Here is a 13066-nt window from a genome sequence, read left to right as displayed (position 1 = left end):
CATTTTCCCAGCTTATTGCTTTAGCTTGAAAATTTACATGGAGATGGAGAATAATTACAATTCATATTTCTGCTAACAAAATGTATTTTAAATATTTATTTGCAAAGGGAGGGAAAGAGAAATAGAAAAGAATTGTTTTGCTTTATAAAAAATATTGCATTTTTGCAAAGTTTAGCAAGGGAGGAGATAGCACACCTATACAACTCGGAACTAGAGTGTTATTTGCTCATGAGGAATCAAAGGAAGGCTTTGCACATATAATGCATGAGTCCCTTTTTCGTTCAAGTCCCTTTTCCGTTTCTCTGTGATTTGTCTGGCATGTCATTCTTCGAGTAAGATAACTACTTAAATAATTAGATCTCGACACGTGAGCTTGCAAGATTTCTGTATTTCAGTATCCTTGGTTTAATAGACACAGATTGATCACGGATGGGACAGTACTTACTTTGTCTAAGCCAGACATGTCAAACAAAAGGCCCAGGGGCCGGATGCGGCCCGCAAAGCCATCCTGGAAACAGTGAGGGAACGGCCCTCGCTGCCTTGGCCCTGGCTGGCCAGGAGCCAATGTACAATTTTGTGGTGGCCATCTATGCTGAAACGCATTCAGTCTTAGCTCCACAAGGCCATCTGGAAACAGCGAGGAACCAGCCCCTGCCACGTCGCCCCCGTCCCCTGGGTGCATGCCGGGGAGGTGTCATCCTTTGTGAGGAATGAAGAAATGGACCATGCCTTGGCGCTTGCCCCGGTCCCACCCCCTTCTGCCAGAGACCCTCAGATCTGTCCCACTCCTGCCCAGGCCCCCACAGGCACCCTTGATGCGAACAATGTAGAGTTGGCCATGCCCACCCAGTAGGCCACACCCACTCCATCCATGCCCACCCAGTAGGCTGCACCCCCCTTGCCACCCCCCCAGGGCAACCGCAATGCTGATGCAGCCCTCAATGAAATTGAGTTTGACACCCCTGGTCTAAGCCCACAAGGAACAAGAGAGTGACACACCCTGAATTCTATCTGAATGTTCCTGGGCCTAGGAGGTTCAGCCAATCCTCCCCCCTGTAGCTGTTTTGTCACTTCTACCAAGTTACTTGAGAGGCCCTCCATACTTTTTCTGGGCAAAGCCCGGAGGATTCCATTTTCAGTTCACCTCTTCATCAATGCTTCTTTCCACAGAAGGGTTGAATACTGTATATTTGAAAAATTTGAAAAAAAACCCTCTCTGCTATTTCTAATGGAGCAGTGACCATAAAGCAGGGGTCTTCAAACTTGGCCCTTTTATGACTTGTGGACTTCAACTCCCAGAATTCCTCAGCCAGGCACTCCCACAATTCTGGGAGTTGGAAGTCCACAAGTCATAAAAGGGCCAAGTTTGAAGACCCCTGCCATAAAGGAATCAACGGTTAATTTAACAGCCACGGATTCCCTTTTTGGGACTTTGAATGCGTTTGGATCTTTGCCGTGCAATCGCAGGTCTGTTTCTGAAAATATCTGCATTGCAGAATGGAAAAGGTATTGACGTTCCTAAGTCTTCTTCCTTTCGAAAAGAATCCACGGTCTGACCGGTTCGTTATATCAGATCCTTTAACTAGCCTGCAGGTTTGGTTGTTTGCTCTTTCGGTTAGTTTGCTCTCGTGCGGCAGAGGACCGAGGGGAAACCTATCTATACTAGCTCAACCAGTCTTTCCGAACAAGGAACACAGTGAGCTGAAGAGGAGCTCCAGCTAAAGAGGATCGCTGATGCCGGGCCCGTTCGCGATTGCTCCAGCTCCTGAAATCGACAGGCGAGTAAACTGACCGGCCTCTGTGCGGTGCAACTTTCTCTTGCACGTCTATGGAGATTCTCAATTAACCAAGGTCACGGTTGTCCCCAAAGAGCCTTTTCCAAATGGCAAGGTTTGTCCAAAGGGGGAAAAAAACAACAACAACGAATTCCAGTTGCCTTTTGGAAAAGAACCTTTTGAGATTTCTCTTGCACACGCTTTTCTCGGGGGGGGGGGGGGGGAAAGATTTCTCATTTCCACAATTCTTACGAGCGCGATTACTTTTATTCCCCCGTGGTGTTAACTGCCGTCCGCACAATCATGCTTGCTTTGGCCGACGGCGTGCATGACTCACTTATTAATCCCTCGAGTTCTGCAATGCCGCCTAACTGGTTGCAAGTATTGCAGAGTGTGGAAGAAAAAAGAGATATTTCTTCGCCCCCCCCCCACTCCCACCCCGACCAAGAAAACCACAGCGAGCCTCTTTTCCTTAAAGGAAAGTTTGTTTTCTTCTCCGACGCCGCCAGATCGATAAAGAAGGCGGGCCTCGCTACTGGGGTGGGGATATCTGTCGACGTGTAACACACCCTTTGAGGCACGCGGGCTTTTTGCCCGCTCGCCTCCATCCCTCGTTAGTCGCCCTCGGATACTCCGACGGAGGGAGGGAGGGAGGGAGGAGAGTGAGGAGGAAAAAGGGGCGGGGGTCGTCCTGGAGGCGGAGCTGAAGGGGCGGGGGGCGGTGACCGTCTGTAGCCCCTTTGTTCGGGCGGGCGGGAGGAGAGGAATTGCACAAGGCGCGCGTCTTTGTGAGGTTCGCCGGGCGCATATCCAGTAAGTGGGCTTCCAGGGCGCGGGGAAAGTCCTCTCGGGATGGATTGGGTTGAGGGTAGGGGGTGTCCTGTCTTCCCGAGCCACGCGGCTCCTCTGCAGGGAGCCCCGATCCCGATTGCGCGCGTGGAGAAGAGGCTCTGACGCCAACATGGGATTCCCGGGGAGGGAAATAGAAGAGGGGGGGGGTCGCGTTTAGGGTTTCTTAGGAGTTGGAGGAGCAGCAGCCTCCCCCCCCCCAATTCCCCTGGATCGGATTCATGGCCTTTTCCCTCCTTTTCGGTTTCTGGGTGGTTGCGCTTTCAGGAAAGGATTCTCCCGTTATGCGTGGAAGGCTTTGGTTCCTTTGTGCGATACAGTTAATGCTATTCTCTGAAATACATTGTTTCGAGCCGTGATCGTAGTGCCGTCCCATTACCCAGACCGTGCTTTTGAGCTGCCCATTAAGCGACCCCTTCCCTTTATTTTGCTCAGGACCCTGGTACCCACCTCCCCTTGCCCCCTAATTTACTATAAAGCATTAACACCAGGCTTTTTTTTTTTTTTTTTTTTTATCAGCCCGAGTTTCCACTGGGAACAAAATCACTTCGGAGCCAGATTTTTTTAAAAAAAGGCTTAATTGGAGAGGGGGTAGGATGATACACCTGGGGCTTCAGAGCAGTTAAATGTTTCATGTTTTGTGAAGTATGTTTACCCCAGTTTGATAGGAAGGGCCCCGTTGGCAGTCAACACTTGAAATTATGTATAGTAATTAAGGATGAAAAGAATTGGACATAATGGCCAAGATTATATCCACCTGGGTTTTGGTACGTCTGATTGAGGTATATTGGCTAAGAAGGTCCACTTCTCTTTCATTTGGTAAGTTGTGTCTGTTCTTTTGGGCAGCAGTCCTAAGCCAGCTGGTTCTCCGATGTTGTTTCTTGGCTCCAGGCACATGGCCGGTTATTGACCATTTTTTTTTATCCTGGGCAGCTCCCCCCCTTCCTCTGGTCTTTTGAACTTTAATACTATAGTATTATTATTTAGATTTCTTGAGTTCTGACTAAACGTTCCCCTCAATGCTGGCTAAGAAATGTGAACACTGAAGGAGAAGGTTTATGGAGATTACCTGATTCTGGAAAGTTGCACAAATTAGTATTTCTAAAGGCACTAAACTGACTGTATAATTGGTATTTGCCAATGCTATTATCTGATCAAGCAAACACGGTTTATCAGAATGATCTCAATTACTTTTGTCCAGGTAGCAAAACTGTGGTTTGGTGGATAAAGAAATTTCCTGGGGATCTTGTTGATGTTGCATCATTTTTTTTAACTCAACACTGTTGCTTCCTGAAACAATGAAGGGGAGAGGAGACAAATTTTTCCACTCTTGAGGATATGGAATTGTAAATTGTTAAAGCAGCTACAAGAAAAATTCTTTTATCTTCCACATTCCTGACCTTTTCTTTAGGGCCATCCTTATGTCATTTCCTTACATGCCTGAAAGATTGAGACTAGCAGAGAATGTGACAATAATTTTCTATGGACTTAAAATATTTATTTGAATGGCTAGAGTTATTAACTTATTCCAGAATGTAAACTGCAATTATCGCTGTGCCTTGCACCTGTAGACAGTAAATGAAGCCTTATATTCATTTTAAGGTAGAAATCTTATAGGTTGGCTCTGGACTCCATTCACTTATATGATACTATAGGTTTTTTTTAAAGACTCTCTGGATAGAGAGCTTTAGATCCTGCATAGTATTCATTCTTTTTAGCCACAAGGAGCACGAACTAATTGCAAAACTGCCTAAGCCCAGAGTTCACTTGGAAGCTAAGTAGCTCCTGAGTGCTTGCATTGTGTGTTTAAAGAAAATAATGTTGGGTCTATACAAAGTGCATTTGTTAAACTGAAGTAATTGAGTTCTGAATGCTCTGAAACAGCTATTCACAATGAGGGTACCTTGTCATATTACATTTTTTTTTGGACATAGTTGAGCACAAAATATTCCTTGCATAGAAATGTTTAAGTTGAGTTTCCATGTGGGAGAGGCACCGGCTCCCAGGATCTCGTTTAATTTGTTTTATTTACTACAAGTTTATTCACTACCACTATCCAGAGATGTAGGCAAGGTATTTGATGAGTTTTACAACCTTGTTTTGTCTCTTGGAAATAAAACAAAGCTTGCAGCTACCTGCAAACTTTCTCCATTTTAGATGTGTTACTTAAGGAAAGAGGATGCTTAGTGGTAAAGTCATTTTTGCAATAGACTTAAATCTATCTTTTGCTATTTCTGGAATAAAACATTAAGTGTTAAACAGGAAAACACCAAATGCATACTAGCAAGTGTTTTGCAGCTACACATATCTTGATAACCAGTGTATTTTGAATGTTACTATCAGTAAATGAGTATAAAGTGTGAGTTATGAAGTGAGGGAGGATATCCTTTCTCTTTAAAGGAGATATTTAAAATCTGGATGTAAGATAATACTGCTCACCTGCCTGAGTTAGTCCTCCTCAGCTTCCACTCTCTCCACCTGACTCAGGACACACTGCTCTCTGTCCCAAACATTTGAATTACCTTATGTATGCTTTAATTTACTTTAATTCTGCTATACTTATTTTTGGCAGCCATCCAATTTTTTGTTTCTTTTGCTCTTTAGTGCTTAGGTAAATAAGTGATAATATCCCTGTTGGATTAGTCACTTGGATTTAATCACATAGTAATGGTGATAAACTGATTGATTCAGGCAGGATAAAACACTCATGTTAGTTTAGAAACAGGAAAGACTGATTTTTCATGGGCTACTCATCAGGTGTTATTCATTTATTATTTAAAAAAAACAAGTATTGGGGGAATCCAAAGAAAGTGAGTTTCTGTGAATTCAGAGACTTGTTCTCTGAACAATTGATAACAATGCATCCTACAGGCATTAGGTACCTTCAAGTATATGACATTGATTAAACAGTGGTGTGTGTGCCTCCTGAACCCTACTGAATTAGGTTAATTGGCACACTCAGGATTGTCACTTTAATATTAGCTGAATGTTTCACTGTTTCTCCAATATATTGTTAACCTGAATATTTTTAGGAATAGTCCTTTTCTTTTACCACTGAGCATGTTTTTTCTTTCCAAGGATAAGAAAAAATGCAAATACAAAAATCAAAGGACTATTTTTTAAATCTTACACTGATTGCATCCTTTAGCATCATCTGGAGAGGGTGGATAGACCTAAGCAAATTTTCCTGTTATTAGGAAGAGTGCCAGAATGAAAGCATTTGCCATTGCTTCTGTTTCATTACTTCCAGATGACCCTCTTTATCACCCAAGTTTCCCCGATTGCAGATTAAATGCAATGGGGATTAAATGATTACATTTGACTGTTTCTAGATCTGTAGAGTAGATCATACCTACTGTTATAAGCTGTATGTTTAAATGTAGGTAGGACTTACACAGAACTGACAGCCAGTGAGCTCCCATCCTTTAGCAAGGTAAAAGAAATTACATAGTTGGAGTTTTCATGCTTAATGCAGTGAAAAGCCTTCCCTTCCCAGGCACTTTAAACTAATCTGATAGCTACACTGTGGTTACCCAGTTGTAATATCCAGTCACTATGTTGGGAGGTACATGATGACTCAGATATCTCCTGCAGTGATTGCACCTATCAGTGATTGAAAAGAGATTACTTTGGGTGGGGGAGGGGAGGAAGTTACAAGTGGAACTGAGATAATCTAGAACAGTGATGGCGAACCTTTTAGTGACCGAGCGCCCAAAAACCACCCTCCCCACCCCCGTCTTTGCTCCGCCCTGCCCACTGGGCCACCCACCACCTTCACGGCCTCCCACAGATCACCCAGGCAGCCCAGCAGCGCCATGGCGGCCACGCCCTCCGCCCATGCCCCGCAGCAGCATCTGCGTGTGATGGGGCGCAAGGGCAGAGTCTTGTCCCCGCTGCCCGGCTACCATGTCCTTGGTTGCGCTGCTTCACGTGGGCTGCGCCCAGGGGCAACTCTCCTCCGGGAAGGCTGCTGGTGAGGAAGGGGCCATGGGAGGAGGCGGGGCTGGGGAGACAGTGCGTGTGCCCACAGAGAGGGCTCCGAGTGCCGCCTCTGGCACCTGTGCCATAGGTTCGCCCCCACTGATCTAGAACTTCATGTGACTGGCAAAGTCAAGGGTTTTGATTGGCTTCTTGGTCAGGTCTCTACTCCCATCTGAAAACTTGTTTCACTGCTTTGGGTTTAATTCTCAAAGAGATTAAGATAGATGAAGGTGATGGAAGCAATAAACAGAGAGCATTAGGGAGCCTGCTACCTATGATCTGGGCAAGCAAGCATCAGTGAAGAACAGAACTGTGCCCTAGGATTACAGTTACTGCTATGTGGCATCCTTTTATGGGTACCTCCCTTACTTCAGGACACATTCATTGTGCATGAGCACTGGAGCGTCATGCCCATCCCAGGCTACCAGGATGTGGCATCCATCCAACAACTAAGACATACTGACTCACAGAAGGAGCTTTCGCCAAACCTCTTTCACAGATTTTAGGGCTAAATGGGCAGTGAAAGAATAGGAAAAAGAAAAGTCTATTAAAATTCACCCTTGCAGTTAATTGCTTCTGTCCAGTTTGGTTGACTTGCTTCATTCACATCTCTTCAGCCTTCTGTATGAAATGTTGTGATGTCCACATAGGAGTTTTTAGGGAGACGGTGTCCATCTGCTGAAATTACACTTGTCTTCCGTGCAAAAAAGCATCTCCTGGTATTGTTGGGGAGAAGGATTAAAATTAGCTGCAGGGGGGAAGGTTGAAATTTACAGTGAATCCAGCCGCAAGGAAACTTAAAGGCACTTGAATTGTGGCTTTGTTTTTTTCCTTTAGAGACAGTATTAATTTGGGAGAGGAAACTTAGATGAAGAGTTGAGGAGAGGTGCCTTCTCCTCCTAGGTGCCATATCCCAACCTAAGTTGGATCCCTTGAAGTTGCCAGTACTGATAGAAGATTTTTCAGGTACTTCATTTGACCACAAATTTGCCTTGAGCCAAATCTATGAACAGTGAGAAAAGAGGAAAGGAAAGAGCAATTGCTTTCTGAGTCTGTTCCAAGGGGTGATAATTTGCCACCTTTTAATCAATGTAAGGTAGTCAATATATGTTAAACTGGTAGGGATTCATGGCCAATTTTGCATTTCTTGTCTCTTTGCCTCTATAAATTCATGTGTTTCTATGTGAACGTGTGTGTTCATATGCATGCTAGTACATATTTAAAAAGTAATGTATTCAATTGTTGCGGAAGACTGCATGGTGTTCAACTGATACAGAATTAGAGAGGTTTTCAAATTTGAAGTTAGTTTTTTAAGGAAATGAAATTAAGCTTGATGTCATCTGGCTTCAGTGGTTTCTAAAGGCCTGGGGAAAGATTGGGGGAAAATCCACTTTCAGATCTGAGAATTTCCTCATCTTTTAAGTAGAAGTTGTGTTTGGATAAATATTGATTAAATACTTTTCTTCTAAGGGAAGTGTAAAGATTATTTTATGACTGCATGATTATAAATAAAATTAGTCCGGTATTAAAATTAGTCCATGCTGGTGTAGTTTTTCTTGACAATGTGGAATTTTTTTCCCCAATATTGGAAGCTGTTTACTGTTAATTTGTTCCTGGATGTGAAGTTCAATGAATTTTGTGGCTCTTGTCAAAAATCTCACATCATGTGGTTCCACTGAGGTCTTGTAGTTGGTGATCTCATGAAATCTTATCCATTTTAAAAAAATCAAATCTAAAGAAAAGGTTTGGGAAACCTACTGTAGCATTTGAATGCAACTGATTTGCCTTTGAAAAATATGTACTTGAAATCAAGACTCAAGAGAGCAAGTATTTTTAGTTCATGTACATGTTCTGAAGCCCATGAGGATTCAAAGGAAAAGTTCAGAATCAAACTTGAATTTCCTGGGAAAGTTTTTTTTACTAGCATTTGAAAAAAAAAACAACTTCTTGAAGTTATTGCTTACAATAATATATAAACAAACAAATACAGTTTTGGATCACATAACTGATGTTATGTAGTTTTGTTCGAAGGAAGGAAGTTTTAAAGTACATAGAAAAGCTACGTATTTCCCTCCAGATGTTACAGAAGGGGCTATGCTTGAGGACAGCAAGTGCCATGCAGCATTAGACAAGTACTGTTGTTTCATCCCTGTTAGGGATTAAAATAAAGTCTTCTGGAATTGTGTTTTGTCAGAGAAGGCAGTAGACCAAAGATTCATAAGCCCCATTCTCTGCTGACATCACCCTGAGCATTTCTCTGAGATTCATCAACTCTGACATTTCTGCAGTTAATTCTTATTATTGTGGGCAGGAAGAAAGGAAAGGAATAGAAGGGAAAAATAACGTCTTTGTCCTATACGGATCATAAGGCTCCCTATTGCTGTCATTCCAGGATTGCTCTGTTTGTGTCCTTGAGTGTTTTCTTTTTATTTTCTTATCTCAACACTTTATTATTTCCAGGGGTGGGTGGAGATGAGTGAGGAGAGGGGGACCTTTCCCCTGACCTCTAGAGTGGAATGATATGACAAATTCCTCTCAGTTTAACCTTTTGCCTGTTGTGTTTCTTGGCTGCAGGCCTACACTGAGCCAAGATGAGCTGGAGCTTCCTGACTCGCCTCCTTGAGGAGATAAACCAGCATTCAACCTTTGTGGGAAAGGTGTGGCTGACGGTGTTGATTATCTTCCGCATTGTCTTGACTGCTGTCGGCGGCGAGTCAATCTACTATGATGAACAGAGCAAGTTTGTCTGCAATACACAGCAGCCAGGCTGTGAAAATGTCTGCTACGATTCCTTTGCCCCCCTTTCGCATGTCCGTTTCTGGATTTTCCAGATCATTGTGATAGCCACACCCTCGGTGATGTACCTGGGCTTTGCACTGCATCGGCTTTCACGCCAGCCTCCTCGAAAAAGCCGGGCACCTGTGGTGCGACATGGTGCTGCCCGTGATTATGAGGAGGCCGAGGACAATGGGGAGGAGGACCCCATGATCTTTGAGGAGATTGAGCATGAGAGGGTGGTGAAGGAGCCTGAGAGCCAGAAACATGATGGCCGCCGACGCATCAAAAATGATGGTCTGATGACAGCATATGTGCTTCAGCTGCTGACCCGTTCAGCCTTTGAAGTGGGCTTTCTGCTAGGGCAATATATGCTCTACCAGTTTGAGGTTAACCCCTCCTATATATGCAAAAGCAGCCCCTGCCCTCACATGGTGGATTGCTTTGTTTCTCGCCCCACCGAGAAAACTATTTTCCTCATCATCATGTACGCAGTGAGTGGGCTCTGCCTGCTTCTCAATATCTGTGAGCTCTTCCACCTAGGCTTTGGGGGGATCCGGGATGCACTCCGTGGCCTTAAGGAAGATGCTCCGCCCCCAAAGCCCCAATATGCTCAGAAGGATCCCTCTGCACCCCCAACCTACCACTCTCTGAAGAAAGAGCCCTCCAAGGGCCAATTGGCCAAGGAGAAATTGGGTTACAGGGGAGAGAGCATGGCTGCCGAGCGTTACCCTGTGGCATCAAGACTCCCCAGCCATGAATTGGAGCGACTGCGTAAGCACCTGAGGGTAGCCCAGGAGCATCTAGAAATGGCTTTCCAAATGCAGCCGGAGGGTATCGCCAGCCCTTTGCGAAGTAGCAGCCCCGAATCGAATGGATTGGCTGCGGAGCAGAATCGCTTCAACTTGGCCCACGAGAAGGAAGGGGTAGCTTGTGAACGACCTAGTGGTAAGTGGGATGAGGAACAAGCTTTTGTTTGGAGGTCAGTGCCAGTGTGTTAGAAAAAGTCAACCATCGATGGGCAAGAATGGGCCATTTCGGCAGGAGCCCTTATTCTGAGTCTGAATGTGGTTATATTTAAAAAGCAATTAGTGTGAATAGTTGGTTTTTTGGGGCTGTTAGCTGTTGGGTCCACTTAGTTCTCTGAACCAAACATGCCTCTAAGCTCTCTTTGCAGTGTGCCTGGGGCACTGAACAGTTTTTCCCATTAAGTGGCCCTTCTTAAGAGGGCATGAGTGGCATGATGGAGGGGGAATGATTGCGGTGGTTTTAGTGGTGTTTTAAAAAATTGCATCAGTAATCTGTACACTTCTCAGAATTTCTCCTTTTTTCCAAGTAATTTTATTAAAGACTACCAATAAAGGGGGAATATTTGTCGCTCAGGGTTGAAACGAGGAGTCCTTGGTGCTCTCTAAGCTTGGTTGTTGTCTTGCAGATGGGTCATTATCCAAAGTAGGTAACATGATGTTACCTACTTTGAGTAGTGAAATGTTTGCAAGACGACAACCAAGCTCAGAGAGCACCAAGGACCCCTCACTGAAGACTATAATGACAGTAGGACTTCTCATAATTTCTCCATGAGGTTTGAATTGCCAGCTGTTTTGCCCTTTCCATATATCATTTGCTAGGACAGGCATGTAAAGTCTGGCATAGAGAAAAAAAACACGGATGGATGCTGATGGATAAATCTTAGCCATCGTATGGTGTGACAACGCAGAATTGGATATCCCTAGGAAAGCTGGGAACCCCCAAAAAGTAATGAAGGGTGGGTGGCAGGATCTGTTCTTCAGGGATTGGAGTGAGAGGCCAAAATCTCCTCTTCTTATTTCCAGGTCTCTGAAGCATTGGACAACTGCTTGTCCCACAGGTGTGACAAGAAGAAGTGGAGGGAACTGAAAGCATGTACATAAGTGCACATAAAATAAGCCTGACATTTGGAAGTACCCTGACGGAAGAGTCGGGGGATGAGAATATGCTCCGATCCTGTTTCTATGGAAAGAAAGCGACAAGGCGATGAATATGAATCACCACTTCCCAGATCTGGGTGGGCGGGGCAGCTGTAGTGATTACTTTCATAAGTCTTTGTATGTGTGTCTTTTTATGGTGTCTAAAAGGGAAACTTTTTTTTTAACTTTTATACATGTTGTACAGGTACTGCTGTTCTACCAAGGGGGCATTTTTGTCTTTTTTTCAACTCTTTCCAACGGTACTGGATTATTAGCTACATAGCAATTGCCTCTCCCTCTTTATACTTTATGTTATTTCAGCTCACTGTACATAAGCGGATATCTCCAACTTTCCAGGATTTTGCACAGGATTCATCTGCGCACAAGTGGACATTCCTAATTTTTTATTTCCTCTTCCCTGACCACCAGATAATGGAAGAGATTGGTGGTTGGGCCAAAGATAATTCTGCTGCATTCCAAGATGCTGACTTATGAGCAGCGTCTGCCTTCCTTGCCCTCTGTGGGGGGCTGTGCTCGGTTCCTCCTGAATGGCAGGGGGACCAGAGTCACATTTTGAGTCATCTCAGAGACAGACATGATTTTTTAAAATGTTTTTTTTAATGTTTTTTAAATATAATTTACCGGAACGGTTCTGAATTTTTGTTCTTTTATATGGATGTATAATATATACAGTTTATATATATATATATATATTTGGTAAAAAGAAAGATTTTTTTATAGCAATCTTGATGTCTTGACTCTATTTGTAGGGAAAAAAAGTAATTAGTAAGAAAGTTTGCATAGTTTTATGGATGATTAGGATGTCTTGGTTGTACTCTAAAATCTCAATGAGAATTGTGAAAAAGGTGTGGACACCAGCAAATCAATAAATAATGTAAGTCAGGAGAAGGCATTGTGTATTTGCAGCTGAGTTAAATCCTTAAAATATTTGGGACTTTCCAACACCGTAGGACCGATGCATATATATTGTTGGAGGGTTAATAATTTGGCTTAATTTCCAGAAAAGAAAGTAGATAGGTTTTAACACATCAAAGCTTAATGCACCAATTTCAATCTTATTTTTTATAAAAAGTCATGAAGTGTGCTATGAACTTTTGAGTAGGTTTATTAAGATGGAGGGTTTAATTAAGATGGAGCTGGGGTGTTTTAAGAAGTGCCTTATCCTGGGTCAAAGTTTTGGCTAATTTAACAATCATTTCTCAAGGAGTGTTTTGCCAAAAACTGGGAGGAGGCAAAGTCCAATCACCTTATTGCCAGGCAACGGTATAAGAATATAAGCAGTGTCCTGTCAGATAGGACCTTTGCCCCACCTAGTTCAGCAGTCTCCTCACCGTGGTCAATCAACTGCTCAAGAAATCCCATAAGTCTCTCAGCAGGTGGCCTTAAGGGCAATAAAGCTGCAATCAAAGCAAATAGCCATTAATCTCCCTGACTTTCGTGTACTGGTCCAACTGTTTTCTGAAACCAGCCAAGCTAGTAGCCAGCACACATCTTGTGATAGCAAATCTTAAAATATTGAATTATGTGTTCTATTAAAAAAAAATCCTTTTGCTGGTCCTGATTCTTCCAGGATTCAGTGTCTTCCTGACAGAGAGGAAGCAGGAAATGGGCCCAGATTGAAAAGCAGCATTTAAGACATAAGGTGTCGGTCCAAGATAGTTTTCTTGCAAAGTTGCTTTGAAATTGCACCTGTGGAAAACGATTGCCTTCCTTCATATG

At 43.6% G+C, this 13066-nt stretch overlaps 1 protein-coding gene across 2 annotated transcripts; it reads left to right on the top strand.

The window, feature by feature from the left end:
- Positions 1-2542: 2542 nt before the first annotated feature.
- LOC107286762 (gap junction gamma-1 protein) lies at positions 2543-12243 on the top strand. Of its 2 annotated transcripts, none has more exons than XM_015815184.1 (3): positions 2543-2588; positions 9180-10328; positions 11213-12243. In XM_015815184.1, exons 2-3 carry the CDS (start codon positions 9197-9199, stop codon positions 11218-11220), a joined length of 1140 nt encoding a protein of 379 aa, XP_015670670.1. In that variant the 5' UTR covers positions 2543-2588; positions 9180-9196; the 3' UTR covers positions 11221-12243. The 2 variants fall into 2 exon arrangements, with proteins under 2 accessions (XP_015670670.1, XP_015670671.1); XM_015815185.1 differs by lacking the exon at positions 2543-2588 and adding an exon at positions 7547-7571.
- Positions 12244-13066: the final 823 nt, after the last annotated feature.

This window comes from Protobothrops mucrosquamatus, unplaced genomic scaffold (assembly GCF_001527695.2).
Source record: "Protobothrops mucrosquamatus isolate PMUCROS unplaced genomic scaffold, P.Mucros_1.0 scaffold324, whole genome shotgun sequence".
Classification (NCBI taxonomy): domain Eukaryota; kingdom Metazoa; phylum Chordata; class Lepidosauria; order Squamata; family Viperidae; genus Protobothrops; species Protobothrops mucrosquamatus.
This window is presented reverse-complemented; position numbering and strand designations above follow the sequence as displayed.